General features: G+C 40.5%; 2 protein-coding genes across 2 annotated transcripts; both read right to left on the bottom strand.

Annotated features, from left to right (window-relative positions):
• Positions 1-1,534: 1,534 nt before the first annotated feature.
• cetp (cholesteryl ester transfer protein, plasma) lies at positions 1,535-12,061 on the bottom strand. Its single transcript, XM_030424799.1, has 18 exons — positions 12,043-12,061; positions 10,958-11,129; positions 9,871-9,985; positions 9,630-9,761; positions 8,429-8,499; positions 8,108-8,195; positions 7,954-8,023; positions 7,757-7,817; positions 7,450-7,541; positions 7,060-7,159; positions 6,091-6,170; positions 5,764-5,814; positions 5,502-5,654; positions 4,187-4,254; positions 3,919-3,961; positions 3,514-3,586; positions 2,694-2,779; positions 1,535-2,592 (listed from the first exon to the last, which is right to left on the bottom strand). The coding sequence occupies exons 2-18, from the start codon at positions 11,112-11,114 to the stop codon at positions 2,515-2,517; spliced, it is 1,518 nt and encodes a 505-aa protein (XP_030280659.1). The 5' UTR covers positions 11,115-11,129; positions 12,043-12,061; the 3' UTR covers positions 1,535-2,514.
• A 925-nt stretch (positions 12,062-12,986) lies between these two features.
• Positions 12,987-24,437, bottom strand: herpud1 (homocysteine-inducible, endoplasmic reticulum stress-inducible, ubiquitin-like domain member 1). The gene is made up of 8 exons (XM_030426761.1): positions 24,053-24,437; positions 22,773-22,850; positions 21,837-21,914; positions 20,223-20,401; positions 19,323-19,433; positions 18,800-19,171; positions 15,408-15,528; positions 12,987-15,113 (listed from the first exon to the last, which is right to left on the bottom strand). The coding sequence occupies exons 1-8, from the start codon at positions 24,203-24,205 to the stop codon at positions 14,925-14,927; spliced, it is 1,281 nt and encodes a 426-aa protein (XP_030282621.1). The 5' UTR covers positions 24,206-24,437; the 3' UTR covers positions 12,987-14,924.
• Positions 24,438-24,956: the final 519 nt, after the last annotated feature.

The following is a 24,956-nucleotide window of genomic DNA, read 5'->3' as shown; positions in this document are numbered from 1 at the left end:
GATGTCAAAGAGAAGAAGATGTGGGTCATGCAAAAGCCTTGTGACTTAACCTCAAGAAGTCCAGTACCATTGTACACCTCCTGCATGCTGTGATACAGGAATGTGAAACACGGTGGAACAGTAAAGTTGCAATGATGCAGTCAGTCAGCAAACAGTACCGTGAAATCCAACAAGCCATGGAAGAGAAAGATCAGCTTGACAGACTGGATGGCATACAGCTGGACGTGTTGAAGACGATAAGTTCTTGTTGCTTTTTAAAACTGCGAGTAAAGAACTGGAAGGTGACAAGTATCCAACTATTCAACTAGTGGTGCTTTGGTTTTATAAACTGAAGAAACACTGCGAGCCACAATATGGCGACCCGGAGTTCATGGTTTATATCCGAGCACGGGCAATGCAGCTCTTAAACGAGAAATTGTCCATCGGCGTCACCCACAAGCTTGGGACGTTTCTTTGTCCGAGTTTCAAGTCCCTCAAGAGGTTTCCAGCTGAGGAGAGAAACGCTGTCCACCACCAGGCCAGACGACTTGTCAGGGAATTTGACAGAGCGCTTACACCACCCCCAGCGCGGGAGCCAGATGCCACTGTTCGAGGTAGGTAGTGCAAGTGACTATAATAATAGGCCTAATAATAATAATAATAATAATAATAGGCCTAATAATAAATACTCTATAGGCCCAATCTTATAACAGTGTATTAATAAAATGGTTTATTTATCAACAATTTCCTATGGCGGAATAATGTAAATCAAAATAGTAAAACTATATTATTCCATTTTATTTTTTAGTTGAGGAACCTGAGAGAGCCAAAAGAAAAAGGGATGAGTTCAGCGAGTGGGTATATATATATATATATATATATACACACACATGTACATATATATATATATATATATATACATACACATGTACACACACATATATATGTATATATATATATACACATATATATATAGTTCGTTCGTTTTCGTTCGTTTTCTTTTCCGCTTTTCCTTCAGGGTTGCGGGATGTTGCCGCTTTTTATCCCCCCGTGGGGGGTTGCGGGGCTTAATGGGGCCAAATCCAGTTTGACTTATGGGCGAAGGCCAGGGTACACCCTGAACGAGTCGCCAGCTCATTGCAGGACCCTTACTGATGGCAGTGGCTGCCCTACAGGGTGCCAACTGCACATCAGGAGCAATTCTGGGGTTCAGTATCTTGCTCAAGGATACTTCGGCATGTAGCTCAGTCCCACCCCAGGGGAGCCGGGGATTCGAACCAGCGACCTTCCAATCACTGGTCCACCAGCTCAACCTACTGAGCTACAGCCGCCCCAAACATATATATATAGGATATATAAATATATATATATATATACATGCATATATATATATATATATATATATATATATATATATATATATGTTTTTTTTTATATATATATTTTTTTTTAATTCTTTTTTTAATTAAGATTTGAATTTGTTGTTGCCAGTTTCCAGTGCCACTTGAAGGGCTGTTTTCAAGCAAATTTGTCAGACCAAATAAATTATTCGATGACATATTTAACGTGTATTTAATAGCGATGGGGCGGGGTGGGACAGGTTGTGAAAATACATGCGGTTGTGCGGGCAGGATGGAGCGGGTCAAATTAATAAATAAATGTGGGACCCACGGGTTGGAAAAACCCTGACCTGCGCATCACTAGTAGGGATGTATACAATATTGGATGTTTCCCAGTATCCAATAAGCTGATATTTTCCAGCTCATTTTGGCTGATTACTGATGACGCTTTATGAACACAGTTTTTCATCAAGTCTCTCCTGTGGTACTTTCTACACACTCAAAATGTTTCCAATGTGGTGTCATGCACTTGGCCATGAATAAACGAGTCACCAGCTAAAATGACAACATCAATAACAAGCTTGTCCACTAGGGGTGGGTAGATTGATCCAAAAATATCGATACTATCAATACTATGTAGGCTCTTGGTAAATCGATAGGTCAGTTGGGTCGATATGAAGGCATCAGTTTCACATGTAAGCCCTCCCCCTTGTGCCTCACCCCCAACACTGAAACATCTATTGTACTGAATATACCTGGATATTCTCTTAAAGACTCTGCCAGTAAATTCTGTGGCAGTCTTTTCAGAGAGGCAGGGAATATCTGGGTATATTCAGTAAAATAAATGTTTCGGACAAACTGATTAAATATAGCATACCATTGTCAGAAATCCAAATATTACATTGAGCCCATTGGAACTTATCCAAATGAATTATTTTTAATGAAACTGAAGCGCCCAATCCTGTCCACAATGACATTTTCTAAAAAAAGCTGAACGAGATGTATTATCTTAAAACAACATCGTTTAAACATACATCCATATGGTCAAAATCTGAATGTGCTACCACAGGGGCATGCCTTGTACTGCTTATACATGTTGCTAATCACTGCAAAGCGTACAATTTTCTATACAAGCAAAACTTTTACCTAAAACCCTGAAACCAAATGTGGCACAGAGTATTTGAGGGTTGCCGAGTTATTGTAGTGTCTTCTTGAGGAACTCAACCAGGAGGTGATGAGGGAAACCAAAATCCATCGAAATCACCACAAAGCCCTGCAGCATAGAGACAGAAGGGAGAGAGGCAATTTGACTCAGAACTACAATCCAAAGAATGGCACGTGACAGAATGAAAAACAGTGATAGAGAGCACTCACATCTCGAGGAAGCACCTCTGGGTTAAAGATGTCGAATAAGTTAACTCCCTGCTTGTCCAGTAACCGGGTCAGCTCAACTTCAAGAACTGGAACACACACACACACACAACAGAAGTGATCCAGAGAATACAATCACACTCTCCTTTGACTTTACAGCCCACCCACAACTGGAATGAATGCAGCATGAGGCCATTACAAGTCAAATTTTTATTTCTGAAGCTGCATCTGGCTGCTGATCAGCTGCTCACAGCCGGGTGCAGAGCGAGACCTTCTGGAGGAATAAACACTCAAAGTCACATCAGATTCTGCTCTGATCTGGAGCCGTTGACTGACGGGAGGAGAGCTCGGGATGACTATTTAACTTTTGGGATTAAAACGTGGATTTATCTTCACTCTCTGACTCTCTGCAAGAAATCTTAGTAACACATGACCAAATGAAACACACCATTAATTTAAGTGGATTTCTCTGGGTCTGAACAATGTTGGCAACGTGTAATATTGTAAGGGTACAAGTCATCGAAATGTATAACAAAAGGTCCACATTTGAATGCAGAAGTTATTTATCTTTAAAGAGGAGATGGCCCGCATGGTAAAATCAGCTGCAAGGAAAAATAAGCAATCCAGCTAATCTTGCCAATTTAAAACTCTTTTGGTAACTATCTTGCTTGTTTCATAACTTATATATTTGTATTGTAATGTTTTATCATTTTTCAAATGCCAAACTGACTGTTGTTAAAACAGGTAACACTGGGGTTGTCATCGGGTTGAGGTTCAAGCCAAGTTTCACTTTATTATCCATGACCTTTTCTCAGTTTCTTACCGGACAGGACCTTAGGAATGCCTATCTTCTCCACAGCTTCTTTTAGGAACTCCAATTGTGTCTCATTCAGCAACTGGAAACAGGGAGAGGTGAAGTCTCAACATTAAAAATATCAGCATTTTTATAAGCGATGGAGTCATGGCCAATGTGAGGATTCTGGCAGGAAGTCTTTCTGGTAAATACTTCTCAGGATAATGCAAAAAATTATTTCAGGATAAAGTTGAGGTTCTGTTCTGTGGTTCTAATGCCGCTGGAACTGGCACTGGCACTTTTTATGTAAAATCATATCTCACACCATTTTGGTCCTTGTGAAAAATTGCCTAGTGCAACGTTATACTACAAGTTTATCATAGTCTTTTCTCCTATAAAGAAAACTGTCAGTAATATAAACTCAAATAGGCTTACCAGCTGATTTTGTGAGAGCAGCTCAGGTTGGATTACAGAAACCCTGGAGAGGAAGGAGGTTTAGAATCACACACCAGGTACAGGACGTTGACTAAAATTGAAAAATTCATGAACTGATCACAAGTCACTGTGATCAGTGTGTTGTACCGTGTTGTACCCTTTCGGGTATGTATACCGAATGTCATTTCAAATTTACTTTGGATATAATGAAATTCCACATGGATTGCGTTTAAAAAAGTTGTGTACAAATGACAAAGAAAAGTCTTACTTTGATGGGTTACCCTGCAGGAAGAGTTTCTTGTCAGCGTAGGAAGCTGTGACGACCAAGTCCACATCCTAGATACAAAAACAAAGACAGAAACATCGCTCAAACACACTCAGATGGCCTTTACAGTATGACATAGACAGTATGTGTCTCACTAAATGTTGTGTGACCACTACACAACAAAGGCCTTACATCACAAGAGGTATCGTGTTAGTTTTCAGTTAAGATTGTGCACATCAATCTGCCTCAGTAGTCAAAAGTAGAGCGTAGTGCAGCGTTAGTAAAACTGAAGCTACTCATTCTGCCAAAGATTGTGTCATGGTCTTAAGTTTCATCGCTCCATTCAAATACAGTGCAGCCCAGCAGATGACACTATTTGACAGTATTGAATGCTTTGAAACAGAGCACACACTTATGTGTGCCAGACATATTAATGACATATTAAGTAAGTATGTTGGTCAGCTTGTCCACTTTATTCTTCATGTACAAAGGAACAACAGAAATAAGGCCTAAATAGATATTGATAAAGGCCTGATCTAGAACAGTGTTAGATGCTGTGCTTAAACTAAGATCTGGAACAAGCAGTTTCCATCATTTTTAATATCATGGCCAGTTCAAGGAGTTCGAAAGCATAGTTATAACCGAGAAGTAAACTTTTCAATGTGTGATGCTGAGGACAGATTGGGAAAAAAGCAAGAATCGTTCACAGAGGGAGACTTGCACTTAAAATCCTAATGGACAGGATGCCCCTCTTACCTGTTCAATGAGAGGAAAATCAACCTTTCACACCAACCCTCATGTTCCAAGGTTTAATACTATTGGGTTGTCGATGTTAAGTTTGGTTTGGATAAATGTGGCATTACAGCTGATTTTGCTGGATATCTGTTACCTTTAACATTTAGAAATGGCTGCATTTACATAGAACCTTTATTAAAAGTACTATTTCAACCTCTCTGCCTGCTTTCTAACTGCTTTACATGCACTTTCATTCAGCACAAGAGGTCTTTCAGGTGTTATTCATCATAACTATCATCTTATTGGCTTTTGTGACAGTGAATTTGCAATTTGTTGTTTGGATGAAAGACAAATATATGGATATATTCTAAATCAAAATATAGTTTCTATTTTTTTCAAATGAATGAGGCTCTTGGGGTACAGGAGGAATCACTGATCTGTACAATAGAGAAGCGAAACAGAGGTGTGAAAAAACAATGTTATTGGTAGTGTTGGGTGCATCAAAACAGGTCAACACTCAACCCATTAAAGTTTCTGTTTTCCTAAACTCTCTACTAAATGGCTGAAATGAATGGCAATGTACCGTCTCAAAGAGGATTGTTGGTGTGCCTTGACTCCCACAGTGGAACTGCCCAGAAGCCTTTACCAAGACGGTCATACCCAAGGTGGAGATGTTTAGGTAGGGAACAGATGAACTCCACACTCTTAGCTCTGGAGAAGCTGATTCCAGCAGACACTGAACACATACACACACAAACACATAATGATATGTCTCACCTGACAAAGGTGTATGTGTACTGTTTGTGTTTGAGAGGGTGCAGTGATAAGGACATTGTCCATGTTACCTTTCTAATACATTCAGGCATAACACTGGAGAGATTTGTCTTGAAAAGTTCCTGAAATGACATTCAGAAATATAAATTGAGCAGCAATAAACATGTGTGCACATCTGCCATTTGTCAGTAAAGGTGTACAGGTCCATCAGATTTTTTTTTCCTGTATTTTTTCAAAATTCAGAACCAAACCAGTGAGGCAACGATAATCTCTTAGCAGGTACATATCATCAAAGACAGTTTTATCAACAAGATACCACATCATGTGTGATTTTAATGCACTCTGCCTGGATGATCGACCGCTTTTACTGTTTTACCTTTTTAAAGTCATGTACTTACAGTGAGCTCTGCTCCAGAGATGTTGAGTTGGAAACGACCATCTTTGTGAGCAGCAGTAAGCAAGGGGTTCAATACCTGGTCTGGGGTAAAACGCAAGTTATAGCTCTACCACACAAGATTTAAAGTGACTAATAGACACTGAACTACCATGCTGCTGTTAGTTATAACATGTAGAATATAGGGAACAGCTTAACGGCTTACTGCTGCACACTACGCTAAATTGAGTTAATTTTTGAAAAGAATTCTGGTCACGTCTTACATTTTGGCCCTTTAATGAATCAGTACTTTATGATTCAGGAAGGTTATGTTTCAAACAGTGCATAGATTATTTAATGAAATTAAAGATTATTAATGAAATTAAATGACAAACCCTTGCATTTGAAGCATGGTGGACATGATAACTTCAACGCAAAAATTAGTTCAGATGTCACTGTAATTTGTAAATATAGATATATTTTTTGTTTAAAAATCTAGTTTCTACATACTTTTACCACATGCAGTACTGCAAATATTATACATGAACAGGGGATGCCAATCTAAAATTTGCTGTGTAAACTATATACTAATGAACCCCAAGTCTATCGCTACAAAATAACATAATTATAAGACCATCTGGAATTGTAACTTTTTCTTTCTAAATATTTGCAAGCACATGTCAAAAACTATGTTTACAGGTAGGCAAGATAAAACTAAAATACACACTACTCTGGGCACTGGGCATGAGTACCAGCCTCGGTTACACGGATATCAAATCAAAATTCCGTGATTCTTGCTTAGAGAAATGTAATGACAATCATGTATCATTTTTTCATTTTTTAAACTTGACACCTAGAACTTAAGTCCGAAAACCAACACGAATATTTGGACATGTCACATTCATACATCACAAAAGTATACTTCCTTTTATGTACTTTTCATTTGTAAAGAACATGGACTACCAATTTTCAAAAATACAATGTCAATACTGACCTGACAACCAAAAGTAGAGCATTTTGTTTTCATTCAGCTGACTGGGGTGAAAAACAGAGTCATTGATGACAGCAGAAGTGTTGTTGTAGTTGGTCAGCCCCTGGTAAATTTAGGGGATGGAAGGAGAGACAAACAAACTCTAACACCTAAAGTAACAAGAGCTGTGAACACTACTGTCATCCAAGTATGATACAGGAGGGATTTGCGTTGGCAAAGACTTGGACAAAAGCTGCAGTCTCATTAGAAATTACGCATTACAATCCCGTCTCCCATAAACTGTGTATCATCAATGTTTGACATTGTTCATATTTCACTTCCAATTTAAACATAACCATAGTCTTTTGACAGTGTTGAGGTACAGTTATGATAGTATTTACAGCCATTATTTACCTTGTGGTATGATTCTATGTAGTTAGCAGTGATGACAGGAGGACCAGTTATAGCAATATTTACACTGATGTCTCCATCAGTGAGGAAATGCTCTGTGGACACACATTCACACACACGCACATACACACATACACACACACACACACACACACACAGAAATGTTCAGAGACATCACAGATAAAATACTTGCGTCTTGTCCCCATAAGGAAAAGCGGTCCCCACAATGTGACTGTAAACAGGTGTATGTCCCCACAATGAAACACACACACACACACGTGCGCGCGCACACACACACACATACACACACCTGCTGTTTCTTGTATAAAGTCAGCCAGTATATTTGCCAGCTTGTTGATCTCCTTACAAATCTGCATTTGAGGACATAATGAGAAGACATGAACACACTAACCATCAGTTTGTTAGCATTCAATCAAACATTGACTCTCACTGTCAGCCTGAAAACTGATGTGTTTCAGTGTGAGTCCCATTTCCCCTCGCCCTCACCTGTCCCTTTATGGCCATTTTGACAGTGAAGGTGATGAAGTCGGTGAAGAGCCTTTTCAGCCAGTTTGGTCTGAAAAAACAATTGGCAAGGTTAGACAGATGCTTCATCTGTTCTGCTGTTCACGGTCCATCAGGGTTTATTTTTGTGACTTACTCTTTATCGCCCTGCAGATGAAGGCGGAGCTTGTGAAAGTTCAAATAACAGTCTGATGTGTCTGCTGCTACCTTTCCGTCTCCACAGTCTGACAGATAGAGATAACAGAGAACATATGAGAGGACATACAAGGTATGAACAAAGACTATCATCTCAGTTGAGGGTGCATTGTCCAGTCGTGAATTTAAACAACAAGAAGTTTCTTGATCAAACTGCCAGAGGTTGCTTACGGTCATAGGATAATGATATGCAAAATAAAGTAATGGAGCTAATGTCAGCAAAAATCTGTCCCTGAGTGCACATACAGAACAAGGTACTTACAAAGTTTGGGGTTGATTCCAAGATCAATCTGAGACTCAATTTCAAAGTCAATTGAATGCTTAACGTTGACGCTAGATGAAAAAGAGAAAGACATAAATTGATTTGCCATCAGCCCCTGGAAACCTTGGTGCAAGGGAAGCGATGTCATGACTGAAAGTAAAACCTGCAGAAATGTAATCTTAACAGGTTATCCACTAACTTTGCCGCTCTTACTGTTTGACTGACAAGTAAACTGGGAAATGCAGTATCTGAACATGACAGCAGGGAGCTTGCAGCACTTTTGGCGCCACCTGAATAACTTGCAAACTACACTTTATGTAATAATTTTCTGAAGAGGAAAACAATTAAGCAATTACAGGATAATTGAAAATAAAGAAAAGCAATGTAGCAGCGCATAATCAGAAAGATCACAGTCCGTTAACTAGCTGAAATATGTTGGTTCCTCTGCAGTAGTTTGCCAACATTAGCTAAGGTAAGCCACCATAAGCAACGCCACGGCGCAGTGGTCTGCACAGTTGCCCCACAGTAAGAAGGAGCTGGGTTCCTGTGCAGAGCTTGCATGTTCTCCTGTTTACAACCTCTGTCACCTTCAATACTCAGTATGAATCTCCTGTTAGTAACAGAGGTAACAAGTTTGCTAACTGGCAGTTCTCCGGCACTTAGCCGGTGAGTGAGCACAGAGAGCTTTATCTTCAATGAAAGTCTTTACTAAATTAAATGCTTTACAATCCTGGCAACCAAATGCCAGGCAGGAGTGAACGGCACAGTGCAGAGAAATGTCATAAAGCTACTGTGATAAACTCGTGCTAGCATGTCCTGTCTGGGTGGAGTGATACTGTTTCAAGAAACGCCAATGAAGTTTGCAAAGCAGCAATTAATTTTGCGGCTTCACTCCACGGTGTGGTCAGGCCTTAAATAGGCTAATTGGACTACATTTACATTTGAGGGCATTTACCAGATGCTTCTGTCCAAAGCGACTTACAGTTACTCATACTTACATTCATACACTGATGGCGGTGGTGGTGACCAGCACATCACAAACTACATTGGTATTGGTATTTTTCTTTTTAAATGGCTAATGTGATTTCCTTTCTCCTATCACTGGGTTTGTTTTGAGAGAACGAGTGACTGATCGGATGTGGGATGTTGCTGGTCACACACACACACACACACACACACACACACACACACTCAGACTCACAGCCAGCTGCCGTATCCGTACTGGATGGTCCCTTTGAAGACTGCGGACACATTGGTTATTTCCATGCCGATGCCTTCCCCTGGATGCAGTTCAAATTCACTCCGACCAATCGACAGGTTGTGGACCTCCAAACTGGTCAATGGAGAAACGTTACATGATTTTATCTCATTCATCATATCACATTTTGCATGTTGATCTATGCATTTGTGTGTCATCTGTGTGTGTGTGTGTGTCTTCTTACTTGTCCAGGCCATATATGACTCTGCCTATAAAGAGCAGGGATTTCTCTCCCCCCATACTTGGGTATCTGGCATGCTGGAACGCCGCCTCAATCACTTTAGTGGTTTTCTCATTCACTGCCAGCAGCACACAAACACAGACATATGGGCAAAGATGCTTAAAGGGTAACTCCACCAATTGTACACCTTCAAGTGAGTTTTCAGGTCTTGGGGAAATGTGGAGAAAGTAGCATAAAACTTTAGTGGCTCCAGAAGCTGCATTTGATCTGATACATTGCCTCCAGTGATGTCACTTAGTTGCATTCTGGGTAACGTGAGCGTCCACGTGAAAGGAAGACCAATGTGATGAATAGAAACGGTGATATTTGTGGTTCTACTTATTGATTTTTAATAATGAGTCCCACAGTGTTATAGGAGTGCAATGTTTGACCGGTGGACTGTTTTTCAAAACCTGGCGCCTACTTTTCCCACAATGCACACTGAGTGACATCACTGGAGCCAATTTATCAGATTATATGCAGCTTCCTCTGGAGCCACAGAAAGCTTTGACTACTTTTTTTCCCACATATTTGCAGTCGATCTCCCCAAGACCTGTAAACAGACGTTAATCTATAAAGTTGGGTTACTCTTTAAATACAAGTACATGGCAGTCAGGTAGGATATCACAAGAACCTTAGAGAGTGGGTGTTTATTGGCACTTTCATACACAAATAAGATGCCTAAATTAAATAAAAGGAAAATAGGTCGATCATTGGAATTACCACTGTAACCACTGACAGACTTGACAGACTCTATGCCGTATTTTACTTTGTTTGATTCTGGCTAAAATTCTTTACCCAACACATTTTAGCTCTTCAAGAAAAATAAAATAAATCAAGACAAAAAAGTTCTGATGCAGGAAAGGGATAAGCATCAGGGATTCTGGGAATTGCTGTTCTGATTTTGAGAATCATTTGCACCAGTGTTACACCCGAACATGAAATCAATCATGGCCTCCTATTTCACAGGAATCTGGGTAATCTTTTTAAACGAAAGAATGAATGGTTAAATTGATTAAGTATCAAAAAACATGATCACGGTCCCACTCACACACAACAGCTGCAGGGTAGGTGAGGCGACATACGGCTCCGGTGAACCTGTAGGCTGAAGCGGGGTCCGGCAGGCAGGCTTGGGACGCCCCGAGCACAGATAGGAGCAGCAGCAGGAGCAGCAGCGTTGGGAACACCGCTCGAGGCATTGTGCGCATGGATATTTCACCTTTCTGAGAGTCAGTTGAGGTTTTTAAAACCTGTGGACTGTTTGCAGTTCACTATGTTCATAAATAAACAGTGTGGAGTGCTGTTACACAGTTTGATCAGTCGACTCCGGGGTTCCCCTGAGCAGGATCTTAACGGTTCTCCCTTCAGCTCCAAATCCTCCAAATTTTTCTCTATTGTCCCTTTCAGACTCAAGTTCCCATGGGCTGTACCCGCTCTGCTCTGACACAAACAAGGCGATGCTAACTTCAGGTAGCCTTTTTGGACTTTCCTTGGAGCTTGCTATGGGAAAACAGATTAAATATTTTCTGCTAACCCAGTTATTTCCACTGCCAGGAAGGACTCGGTGCACTGCAACTATCAAGGGACACTCAGTCCTTCATCCAATCAGACACAGGCAACATGTGTGATTCACACTTGATGGAAGGACAAACACTGACAAAGATTTGTCTTTACACAAGGTCCCCAAGTGAACTGGTCAAAGTACAGCCTTTTCTGTGATGTGCGACAAAACACAGGATACGCAAACTCCAGAGTAAACTAGACTGAATGCCAGGTAAGGACATTTAATGTTAATACAACACCTGGACTGCATGAAATACAAAATACTCTGAATAGGTGGTGCAAGCATAAATGCTAGATTTCCATTAGCAGCTTTTCTTTTGTAGGTTTTTTTCTGAAAATGGAGGGCGGCTAAAATCAGAATACATACCCCACAAAGAAGCAAACGATGACAGTATGGTTAGCTAGTTAGCCGGAAGGAAATGCCCATGAATCCAAATCGTTTCACTCCTTTAACTCCACACATCTAAACTGAGTCACTGCTCTCAGCAGGTGAAAAAACACGGCTCCGCTCAGGTCCAGCTTGCTCTGCAAGGACTCTTTCAACAAGCGCTGGCTCACAGGGAAACTAGATACAGAGACTGATGGTAAGATGAACTTTTCATTCCCTGGTGGTGATTCCTTTGGAATCTATTGAGCCTGATTGTTCTCCTCTGAATCTCCCAGCTGAAGGAGATTGGTTTGTAGGGGAAAGGGGAGGTTCAGTGCAGGACACAGGGACAGACTAGAGATAACAGCAAAGAGAGACACAGATCTGACTCTTTGGTTTTCAACCTGGGAGTTCGGAGGTCAAAGGGGGCGGGAGATCATTTATGGGGAAGAAAATAAAACTAACAACTTTCAGAGTGTAGAATACTTTTTACATTACATTGTCTGTAGCAGTGATGGAATTTGCCTTAAAATAGATTTTTTTTTTAAGTGTTATGGAGTTTATAAGTGTGTGCATGCACATGAGTTTTACTGGATACATGCACACACAAAATATCCTATTTCTTTCATTCTGGAATGTTTGTTTTAATACCTAGTGATCGTGATTTGTAAAGGCTGAGAACCACTGGTACAGATCAAAGTAGCTTTGGGTTAGGGTGGGAGGTCAAAGGGGGCCCGACAGCAGGAGAAACTGATCTAGATGATGGATCGAATGTCTGTGTGTCTGTGTATGTGTCCAATGACTGGTCCTACTGTTGCAGATGTTATTTCTGAGGCTCAGGAAATCAATGCAATGCACTAACAAAGATAGCTGAGCAAACCTCAGCTAACCTCGAACTCCCCCGCCAAACACACAAACGCACAGCCACACACCGGAAATACACCCACTCACAGGCAAACCAACAGACACGCAGTTGTTGGGGAGAGGGATGAGGCTGCTTGTAGCGGAGCCGGTGCAACTAGACAGTGGATGTCATAATAGGCCCTGTGGCGACACGACCTTAAGTGAGCTATACATTGAGCCATGGGTTCAATAAACTCTGTCTGCGCTGTTTGTACAGCGGTCAGTAGGAACAGAGTCAGTCAGACAGTTAAAGTTAAGAACATTTATTGCATCCATTATTGCAAGTCTCCTTAATCACACGCCTCATTCTACAGCATCCATCAACGAGCAGCTGTCACAGAAAGCCAAACACAAAGAGAAAATCTTTACATTAAAATGTCTCATTCATACATTACGACTGATGTCACATGTTACTGTCATACTCCAAAGGGAATCAGAGTGCTGACTTTACACCAGGGGCTGATGAGGAAATCAAAATGGACTGGGTGACATGAAGATGGAAAACGACTGGTACTCTCTTTCACAGCAACATTGTTGAGAGGAGACAGTCAAACTCTTTTTGTAATCATTACAGATCAATAAAACAATTACTTATAATCACTTAATAAAAGCAATACAGAAAAAATAAACATTACCGAAAATCTTTGACAGTGAAGGTCTCATAAGGTAAAATTGCTTGAAAATGACCGATGCAGTAGAAATGATGCAGAGGAGCTTCATTGTACCGCATTTGGAATGTTAATAAAACAGAGTTGAAACCTGTGACACAAAACATAATAAATAAAGATGATCCCCTGTTGCAAAGAGTCCTCCACCCAGAGGGCCTGCAAACCAGCTGAGAAGTAAACATGCAATTCCAATTTATTTCTAAAACAATATTTGCCAGGTTGGAAACGGCACTGACATGACCGTTAACATATTTTGTGTTAATGTGTATTTGTTGTACTTGACCTGAAATTTAAAAATAGTCCCCACTCTGAAAAAAATAAGGCCAAAAAAAAAGAAGAAGAGAAAACTGAGCCCTAAATGTAAATACATTTGCATAACATGTAAAGTGCTTTGTGTTTATATATTTACAAAACTTTTAAGCATGGAAACATAACTTTTTTTTACAGAAAATGCACCCAAAGTCTGGTCACAATCCCCATCACCTGACACTCCATAGTAGAAAAATCGGCCAAAAGGAGAACTGGTACATGAAAGTCATATTTTCAGTTTCGTGAATCATGTTTCCTGTTCATGAATTGCTCCCATCAAGTCAACACAGTAACCGTGTGGATGCAAATAAAAGGCTAAAGATGTTTGAATCTCATCTTGTATTTTGTTGTCTAAATTTAACTGATGAATTCAGGCCACATTATTCCTGACAATCTAATTTTAGCAACTTAGTGGTTGTGAATATTGTGAGTATTTAGCAACACTAAAAATGTAAAAAATAAACGACTGTTAAATATTTCAATGCTATAAATTCAGCTCCAATTCTTTTGGCTTTTCTATGCTTCCGGAGACGGCAGCAAAGTCTGTCAAACCAGTGAAACAAACATCTGTTCTATTATCACAGCTGTAATGAAAGGCTCCATGCACAGAGGGTTTGTCAAGAACAAAATAAAAATTCCCCTGGAAAAAACCGAATTATATCTGTACAGCCATTAGGTACAGTGCTGAGGTCTGTCTGTGTGTGGATTAGTTGTGGGAGTACTGATCTGGATTATATTATTCAATATGAAAGTTATTATCCTAGGGGATCTGATAGCCTGTGTACACTGCTCACAAGAAGAATTATATAGGCACAAGAGTCCACCAGTGTCAGCTAAGAGGTTTATTTTTTACCCTCAGCTGCCACCTACTGTTGGAAAAGGGAGCAATCCAAGGCTGTATTTGTCTTGCAAGGTACACCCTTGGAGATGGGATCCTGATAATTGTTTAACTGTTTAGAATGTTGTCTGACGTTTTATACACCTTTGCTTTCCAGAACACAGTTTTTTAAAATGCGAGGGTCTGGCAGCGTTTTATTTCGCTGCTGTTTCAATAGAGAGGTTTCGGTCTCTGTTGATATGCATCCAAACGATGGCCTCGCTTTTATTCATTCTTGGGTTGAGAGACATCTTCCTTTTCCCTTCCGCACTTTCAAGCAATGCCTTCAAAAAGATAAAAACAGTCTGCTGTCTGTATCCGTCCTGGAGGGTCAGTTGGCCACACCCTGAGCGACCTCAGGTATGAGGGAGGAAAAGAAAGTTTTGAAGAAAACCCAGGCCGTCCACATGACCGACACCCTGTGAGGTGGCACCAAAACTGCTGTCATTGAGCCTTGTCTGTCTGATGCATCAGCTTCAGCAGCAGGTTCCTCTCTTTGTCCCTCAGCGATCTCATCAGCCTGAACAGAGACAAAAAGTTGTTGTAAAGCAGTTTCATAGTGTTGGGTTTGACTGGAGGACACCATTTGAATCCACAGATCAAAGTATGGTAGTTTGTTAAGCCCACCCTGATTAGCTTACATCAGTGATACCCTGCTACCTAAAATGTTACATCCATGCCTACATGCAGGTTATAGACCACACCCAAATGTCAGCAGAGTACAGGGCTCCATTCACTGACACATGAACATCAACACACCTTATAAAACTGGAGTGACATGAAGGTGAGTCAGAGGGTAACATCTTTTACTTACCAGATTAGGGTCTGGGTTCCTGTTCTCGTTCTGGTGGTTGTGCTGGACCTCAGGGGGCTGCAGGTGGTTGGGTGCTTGGACCTGCGCTCTCCTTCTGAAGGGAAACCAACCAGCAGTGTGTCTGTGGAGGAGAAAATCAGGAGAGAAAATACGTTCACATTAATGTAGAAACAACTCTCAGTGCTACGTCAACTGCAGCAAACAACTTCTATCAAACAGCCCGTGAGCTACCTTTGAGGCACTTATTAATAATGTCAACTTGTTTAAATGTGTCATGTCAATGATGAGGCAAACTTCCTTGTTTTTAGAAAATACAAGTTGTGCAGATTTGAAAACTCACTCACATTCACATCACTTAAAAATGAATAGCACTCTGACTTGTGAGGCCTCCAGTGGACAAAGTTGGTTATTGCACCTTTATTGTATGTATATTGTATTTATTCGCACATCAAGGCATTTACCAGTCAAAACCAACATCTTTAATTGTCTCTTTGATGACAAACATATCTGTCACGACTGTACAATTCAATGTCTGTATTGAATACCACATCTACATAAACCTGGATTCATGTTTTACCGCTTAAGGGACGACGCCAAAAGCTGAAAATACGACACTTACATGATCAATGATCACCAAATAATGTTATATTTAACTTTAAGTTAATATAGAGTGTACTTTGGTTTCCCTTGTATTTTAAATGAAATTATTTTCTCCTGTAAAGCACTTTGAGTTGCCTTGTGTCTGAATTGTGCTATACAAATGAACTGGTGCTGAGCAGGTAGTATACAGAGTTCCCTTTTCTTTAAAATTTCTCTGAAACCAGCTGCCTTCTTTGGAAACAAAACAAATCAAAGAGATGACGCTGACCCAAAACAGGGAAGTTGCAAAATCAAACCAATGTGCTAAAAGATGCTATCTCGCTCCATAGAGCTGAGAGAAAGCACAGAGTTGGGTGACAACACTATGAGTAACCCTTGTGTTGAAATGTTATAATCTATTATCCTTTTTACATTGCTGACTTAGAGAGTGATCAAAGAGGTTTAGGTGAAGAGAATGGACTGAACAGAGAAAGTGAGGGTGGTGGATGGATACAGAAGTCGGCTGTGTGTACTGCTGAAGAGTAATCATTAATCCAACACAAGTCAACACGTGCCATGCGTTGTCAAAGGCCCGTGTCCTTCAAAACAGAAAGTTTCTCTCTTTCATCTGTTTGGAATGGAAAGCGTATATATTGTATATTTGTGTGGCGAAGTCAAGTGTTATGTAACAGCAAACAGGGTGTGGGACCACAACATGTTGAGTAAAGAAACAACGTGGCCTCAACCGATGATAACAGCCGTGCTGATGTGGAACATGCTTTCTGTGGGCTGCTGCCAACTTTGACCCATGAACATGAACACATCGGAAATTAAGTTCTGACTTATCAAGGAAACCACTACACTACATTTCAGTTACTATGGGAACACATGGGAAATAAATCTGAATTCATGAGTTTTCATTTGCTGGAGCATTAAGGATGTAAAATGACTCATCACTCTACATTTAAGCTATGCATTATGGACTGTGCTCCCTGCACTAATAATTAATCCCTGGAGGAAGTAAATTCATTCATAGCCTCCTTTTCACTTATTTAACTGAAGACAAATTGCACAATTCTATCCCTTAGCAAAAAGTAGTTTATTCAAGTGTACTACAAGTAAACTTATTTTATACTAAAACTGAGGCAGTATACTTGAAGTGTACTTTATATACTTCATTTTATATACTTAAGAAAAGTATAGTGAAGTATACTTGGCTTATACTGAAAAGTATAAAGAATAGTCTAAGACTAAGTACATTAATACTTACACTTATACTTTAATACTAAAGCTTATACTTGTACTTTAGTATACTATAACGCCCCTTGTGGACTGTGGCACAAAGACTCTTGGGTAGTCTGTTGTTGTTGGTGTAATTATGGTTTGTGAATGTGTTTGTGAATAAGATGATGTGTAAGACGGTTGCGGGTTAATTCACATCCTTGTTCTGTGGTTAAATTGTGTCGAATTAACAAAGATGATAAAAATGTTGGCACCGTGAGTGAAGGGGTGTTTTCCAGGAGAGACTTCCTGTCTGTTAAGCTGAGGGTACGTATGGTAATAAATGGTGGATCTCTTGGTAGAGTTTGCCACATTATAAGTGCTAATACTTACAATATCTTGATATAAGTACAGAAAAAGGTTGAGTCATTGAGTTGTGCTTACATTTAATTTAGCAGAATAAAAATGTTTTTCATTACACACATTTGCATTGAGGTATTAGCCCTGTTATAAACTTAGATGTAATAATAATAATTTTAATAAACTAAAATGTGGACTAGAAGTACATACTTAGTACACTAGTAGTATATAGATGAGTGTACATGTTGTATACTTGAAAGTGTACTTTTGTAAACTTAAAATGACCTTATAAAGTATACCTAAAGAATACATTTATAAACTTAAAATGTTCCAATTTAGTCCGAAGAAGTATTAAATTAGTATACTCTAACTAACTAACTAACTAACTAACTGTCGGTTGTAGTCACCTTTACTGTAATTATGTGTGAACCTGGATAGTAAGGAGCAACACATGAGGACCTCAGTTAAAATTCAGTCTAAAACCAGCAGCAGCACACAACAGCCATTTTGTCGAGTACATCAAGACACCTAGCAGCTTACTGTAACAAAAACTGTAATTCTTTATTCTCTCTTATTGTCAGCTTTATTTGACACAACAAGTGCTGCATTGCACCTGAAATGCTGTATGCTTTGTCCTGTGAACAATGGTAAAACAGGTTTCATATCTGGAGGGCTGTGCTTTAAAACACACACACAGCCATCCACTATGCACAATGTAACACAATGTTCATGATTAACTTTTCAGAATTGTGTTTTTTTTTGTACGTTACAATGAGCCTTTCATATCTACAGAGGAAGCAGGTCCTCTTCCATGGAGTCCCCTGCATTTCTACAGTAGCCACAATGGGGAAGAGTGAGGTGAGGGGTGTTCAGCTGGTTGCTATCGGCAACGTCACTGCCAGATAACACTTAATCCTACAAACTGGACCTTCATTTTATGAAACAGTAACATTTATGGTGTAACTGCTGTATATATTCACACAGAGACCAGCTTAAGTGGACAACTAAAACAACCCAGTGTCCCATTAGACCCTTGACAACCTTTACTTGTTGAGTTGAGTGTTGCTTTTATCAAGAGGCTGTGGATGCTAATACAAACATCTGAGAAGGGCCAGTAAGGTTAAGAGCTGTAAATTAAGTCACTCCACCCACAACAGAGCAGCGCTCTTCAGATACGTTTGGTAATTGGACTTATAAAAGGTTCAAAGTAGAAAGCAACAGATTGAACTTACAGGTACATGAGGAGGAGGGTGCTCATCACCAGCAGGAAGCGGCTCAGGTTGGAGTTGAAGTACACGATCATAAGCAGAACGCCGAATCTTGCGAAGGTGTACAACCAGTCCAGCCAATCGCGCTCCACATCATCCTCGTCCTCCATTACAGGCCCGCCCTGCGCGTTCATCCGCATGTTCTGGTTGGCCTCGCCGGGGTTGATGAAAGCGCCGTCCTGCACCGGGTTCTGATTCGCTGGCAGGTTGTTGATAGGGTTCTGGTTGGCTAAGGGGGCTGGGACGGGTACTTGGTGTGCAGGAACAGGTGGGTACTGGCCGATGGTTGTAGCTGGTGCAGAGGGGGCGGTGCCTGCTGCTGCCAACGCTGCCTGGCTGTTGGTGGAAGATGAAACATACATCAAAAGTATTAGATACTAGCTGGACCAAGTCACACATATCCATGTCAGATAGACTGCGAGGCTAAAGGATGAATTCATACCAACAGAAGAGTAGAATTATTTGAAGTGTATGAACAAAAACTCACTATTGCATGTAATATTGTCTGGCATAGACGTGCTGGAGCCACAGTAGCTGTTGAGGGCTGTACAGAGAGTAGTTGGGAAAGGCTGGCTGGGTCATCTGTGCTGCTCCAGGCCTGCAGGGAAACATGACCAACTGTTAACACTGAGACAGTTTACATAGGAACAATAACAAAAGATGTCATATCTATTTTTTATTCATACTTTGTCTTCTCTGGTTATAAATGAGGGGACTTGATGTCTCTATGTTTTACATTAAATCATGGGAGAATTTCAGCAAGTGTTGGCATGCCCTCTTTCACTTCCCCTGATTGCTTGGTAATGTGGCCACGTGTACAGAAGTAAAACATGAATGCACGTTTTTTTTCCATTAGCAGAAAGTCTCTTGAGCGTGCAAAAATCTTGACTCCCTCCCCCTGATTTTGAAATGTTGACCACACTGAAGTCCACTTACGTTTCCAGACTGAAGGAATACCACTTAAATAAGATGACTAGGGTGGATCTATCGTTTTTTTTTTTTTAACCTACTTGGGATGAAACCACGCCCATTTCCGTAGCTGTCTTGTCACAAGCTACATTGACTTTGAAAATAGCAACATGGGGCACTGAATTTGATTGTTTTATTTTTATCAGATGAGACAAGAATAAGGCATTTCTGGGAGCTGTGCCTTGCCAGTTACTGTGCAAAAACAGAACTGTATTCAATGCTTTTGTTGACATTTTACACAGACAATATTTTCTGGTTTCCCTCAGATGTCCGCCAGCTGCTCTGCCTCAACTCTTCGTGATTTACATGAAGTAACCACTGACTACTGCTAACTTAGTAGTCACACTGTAAAACATGATGCATGAGTCATGCCAATAAAACTAGATACAGTTCAGCAGATACATCCAGTGTGACTTACATTGCAGCAGCTGGCCATGAATGAAGTTCTGATGGGGACACTGGTGGAGGTGTGTGAGCTGGAGCAGAAGCTGCAGGTGGAGGTGGAGAGGTCTGCCTCCTCTGCCTCAGCTCTGGTGTGCTGGGTGTCTGCATTGTGGAGGAGGAACTGCTGGGCCGTGGCTGTTCAGTCTGTTTAGTCTGCAAAGACAAGTTTGAATTGTTTAAAATTGGAGCAAATTGTGCTGCTCAACACGACGGCAAACACACCATAACAACACAAGTCTTACTACTATCATCTCAGATATACAACCACTTGAGGCAGAGCCGGACACTTGAAAGTGTTGTGAAAGCAAAGCCAGTTATCTTTAGCTGCTCTTTTGATGTGAAACTGTTGCTGGGCTCTAAAGGATGACAACTGAAGTGAAACAGTTCCACTCCACGGTGCGATGATAATGAAGAAGTGCAATTGTCAGTCTCCCAACTACACAGGCTGCTTTATGCTTGATATGTCACAGGAGGCTGGAGCTCCTCTAAAACCCCACTGAGCTGATGTATGTAGCTGCATTTATAATGCATTTATATTTATAATCACTTAAGCACTTAGGATAGGAATACAACCCAAGACCCTGATCTGGGTTAATCTATGAGTGCAGTCAACCTAATAACCATATTAAAAAAAAAGTTTTGGAATTACTCTAAAAAGTATTTAAATGGAGTTTTAACCCAAATTCAGACACCTGGCGTGGTTAAATGTCCCACATGTAAACCGCACATCAGGAAGGAAGGACTGAATGTACAATGTGAAACAAGCCCAGTATGCAAATCTACTGTATCTACTGACTGAAACCAGCTGTTTTGTTTTCATGGCCCACGGCCTAAAAATACAACCGATGAGGGTTAACTGAACACTCAGGTGATGTTTCACCAGCATTACAAAGGATACCAAGAAACAAAAAAGTACTTTTAAAGGATGATGATAGGATTTTGTCATTAAGTCTGATTTTGACCAATTGAGGGTTATCAATTAGAGCATCATGATCCGCCAGCTCGCTGATAGACTGCAGCCGCATTTTCATGAACTTATTCTGTGTTCACGCAGACTGTCGACTGACTGGTACCAGTCTCTGGACTTTTTTTGGGTGACTATTTTTTAACCTAACCCTAAACTTCACAAAACCACCAGCGTAAGGTCGAGGGTTTTTTTAGTAAAACCATATCTTTTAAGAAGTAGTCTAAAAGAACAAGAAGTTGTTTAAAAGTTGTCAGAGCACAAAACACATAATCTGTGCAATGATGGAAAAAAAGGCTTGAATCGAGAATTGTGACACTTCTATTACTAACATTATCAGAATGTGTTCAAGAGAACGGCCACTCTAAGTTGTTTTATAATCAAAACATTTCAAATCAAAACATTCTTTTATCGTTAAATTGACTAAGAAGGAAACAGGCAGCATATCATCAACAGTTGCGTAAGGACAAAGAAATGTCCTTTACTATAAACTCTTCAACAGGACAACTGACTTTAAGCACAAAATCTAACCAACATCACCAACTTAAGATCATGGAAAGTACTTTATGAAAACACTGCACTGGTTCCGAGAAAGGCTGAATGAAAGTAAACATTATCTCTCACCTTGGGTCGAGCTCCGAGGTGTCCTTGAGGTGGATTTCTGAACGCACACACGAGGTGCAGCGTGGGAGTGGAGTCAGTCTGAGAACGTGGAGATAAAGGCCTGATTATCGTGAAACACACTGATATATTCAAGCCTAAGCACGGCAAAAGACTTTATGGGGGTGTTCCACTGACAACGATCTAAGAGATCTGATCTTTTCCAAAAACATTAAATCTGCAAAGCTGGAGATCTGACAGCAGTGATGTATTATTTCAACATCATGCTGATTTTATCTGTTCTCGCTGGTGATCTAATTTCTTTCAGTTTTCAAGGAAACATTTCTTTAATGACAATGAACACAGCTCCACAACAGAGGAGGGGGCGGAGGGAGAGAGGGGTCATGTGTCCTTCGTTTTCCCAACTATGATACGTTTTTACATTTCAAACTATTTAATTCTAATTATCAATGATAAGCTTTATAAAGATGGTGATTGGTTTACACACTGTGGGCAACAGCCCTGTAAACAGAACCAGTCACAACAGGTGGTGAGGCTGATGTCAGTGCTGGAGTTGTCTTACATCTAATTGAATCTCAACTCCAGCAATATGAGCCTCTGGTGGGATTTAAACACAAAAACCATGAACCTGACACATGAAATATTATACTGTACTGGTTTAGAAATGCACAGCAACGCTTTCACAGGCCATGAACATCCCATTTATTCGCAGACAAAGATTGGTGAGAGAAAAGCAGGCTTGATTCAACCTGTCTCGTCAGTGTGTCGCCAGTATAAACAGCAACATGAAGGCATGTTACCAGCATGCTACGTTCACTGATTTTATTTTGTAGAGTATATGATGAGCTTTACTGACAGGTTCCACTGAAATCTATTTAGACCAAATGCCAAAGTACTGTTTGTACGTAAGGCCATGTGCACTTGCTAGACCTCACATACCTGTCTGAAGAGATCTTTAATGTGCAGATGGTCGGGCAGCAGTTTACCAGCGTAGATCAGTCTCTGGTCAGTCACAGCCTACGGGAAACACACAAGTTTAGTTACAACTTTTGGGATGAGTGACTAAAAAAAAAACATTTTTCCATAGTGGCTAATTGTAGTGCCAGGGATGTTTGTGCTGACTTCTCTGGTCAAACATCTAAAACTAATGTTGTCAACTGTACTTATACTGCATAAGCCAAATACTTGCACGTTTTTCTGGAGGGTTTTGTATACAGACACTTATCCTAAAAGTAAAGTTTTAAGAAATACCATTCGCTTAAATTATCCTCATCCATTAAAAACAAAACAAAACCATGTCTGTCAAGTAGATTGAGGTGGAAGAAAAGCAACTTTTATCCATAAACAAGTGTTAAGTCCAGATAAAGAAAGACAGTATAAGACTATAATGTTAATGACCTCAGTGACTGTGTATTAAATTATCCCTGTAAACATGTTATAATCTCTGGTTTTGCTCTGTAAATCACATGCATGTCTCCAGGTGTACCATTTGAACCTGCACTGCAGATAAGCAGGTGTAGATCCTGATGACTCAGCCTTGTCCACAGCACATGGCTAATTTTCCCAAGAACTGACTGACCTGATCTGTGATCATTAACTTTACTGTGGGACCAAGCTTGTACATGTGCCTGGTCCTGCCTCATCTGTTTATTTCCCATCAGCATCACCTCTATCTCACTAAAGCACAGCTGCAACTTGGCAGCCAAATATATTTTTAAGATATAAGGCAACTGGCCTAAGTGCAGCTCATTCAGCCATTCAACTGCTTAACTTTTAAAAAATCAAACAGCTGCATTCTGCTTCACAAGTCTCAGGGGGTTACCATGACTTTAGCAGAGGAAGAGCTAATTTCCAACATATGTTTCACGACTTTAAAGATTTGAAATGTCAAAACATGTTATTTTTATCCCAGGGACACGCAGACAGATATGATACAGCCTCTTTACTGGGATTTTTCCATGAATTCAACCCATTTGACATTTCACACCATCTTTCTTACTGTTTTCAAGGTATGAAACAATAAGCTCAGGGAATCAGAACATTAAAAAAGTGCAGGTTTGGGAGCCAGACAATAACCAGGAAATGGCTGACAGCTGTTCACAGGAAGCCTCTGGCTCGTATCAACACATTCCAGGACACAGCCTCGAGCTGCCCCTTCACACGGGCTAACTAGTTCAGCTAACATTAGCCAGCTAACTTATCCCGTCACGATAGCTCACCGGTCTGGTTGGGTAAACAGTCGCCAGATGTGTTTTTAAGTCCTTCACAGTCCAGTTCAGACAGACGTCTTCGACGGTTTGGTCCTCACAAGCCTGGTTGGGCGCTTTTATAAAAATAGTAATCATCTTTTGTTCAGAATCTCCCACATCCATGTTTACTCTTTTACTCGTCGTAGTCTCTCCTGCCGGGTGACACCGTTTACTCGCTACCACTGAAATAAAGAGTCTTGGCGCTGTAATATTTGAACAAGCGGGACAAAAGCGACGATAACTGTCTCCTTTATCGAGAGACTTCTGGGACTGAGCTGAGCTGGAGTGTCTGTGCGCTGCTGGCTGTCATACGGGACTTTAACGGGAAGGAATGTTGTTTCCAAACACACTGTGGCCGCTCCTGATTGGTCACCGCCCGCTCGTGCTCAGACGTGGAGGCTGGGGGATTCGTGACTCTGTGAGCATGCGCGGTCATGAATCTGTTTTCGAAGATCGTTTATTCGGGGAAGAACAAAATGTGTATTTCCTCACTCTGATACCATTTCGCGTCTACCGAAAACAAATGATAAACTAATAAAAATAAGTGAGACGTATCTTGTATGGCCGAGTGTTCCTATGAAAATAAATATATTGATTAATCAGAGCTGGTTAAATCACGCATTTCTAACGTTTGCTGACATAAGCAGCACGCAATGTCATGGAACATTGTTTTTGTATGCAATGTACTTCTAAATCTGTGCTCCCCAGCAACATTCCCATAGAAACAATACAAACTAGAAAACAGTCATACATTTCTATCAGTATCCTCTTCAAAGAAATGTAAAGAAATAAAGTATTTCTGGTTAAGATAACTTGGTAGTGTTTGATGTTTTCCGTTCATGAAAATGTGAACAGAGTGAGAGCTCTCTTTTTC

Source organism: Sparus aurata, chromosome 8 (assembly GCF_900880675.1).
Source record: "Sparus aurata chromosome 8, fSpaAur1.1, whole genome shotgun sequence".
Lineage (NCBI taxonomy): Eukaryota > Metazoa > Chordata > Actinopteri > Spariformes > Sparidae > Sparus > Sparus aurata.
The sequence above is the reverse complement of the archived record's forward strand: the minus strand, read 5'-3'. Positions and strand labels throughout refer to the sequence as shown.

Coding starts and splice junctions, on each gene's coding strand:
- cetp (XM_030424799.1), bottom strand. CDS start 11,114: ATGCGCACAATGCCTCGAGCGGTGTTCCCAACGCTGCTGCTCCTGCTG. Junction 8,024..8,107: donor CATCTGCAGGGCGATAAAGA/GTAAGTCACAAA, acceptor TTGTTTTTTCAG/ACCAAACTGGCTGAAAAGGC. Junction 5,815..6,090: donor TCTCTGGAGCAGAGCTCACT/GTAAGTACATGA, acceptor ATGTCATTTCAG/GAACTTTTCAAGACAAATCT.
- herpud1 (XM_030426761.1), bottom strand. CDS start 24,205: ATGGATGTGGGAGATTCTGAACAAAAGATGATTACTATTTTTATAAAA. Junction 19,434..20,222: donor TCATGGCCAGCTGCTGCAAT/GTAAGTCACACT, acceptor GTTTCCCTGCAG/GCCTGGAGCAGCACAGATGA. Junction 15,114..15,407: donor GGAACCCAGACCCTAATCTG/GTAAGTAAAAGA, acceptor GTCTCTGTTCAG/GCTGATGAGATCGCTGAGGG.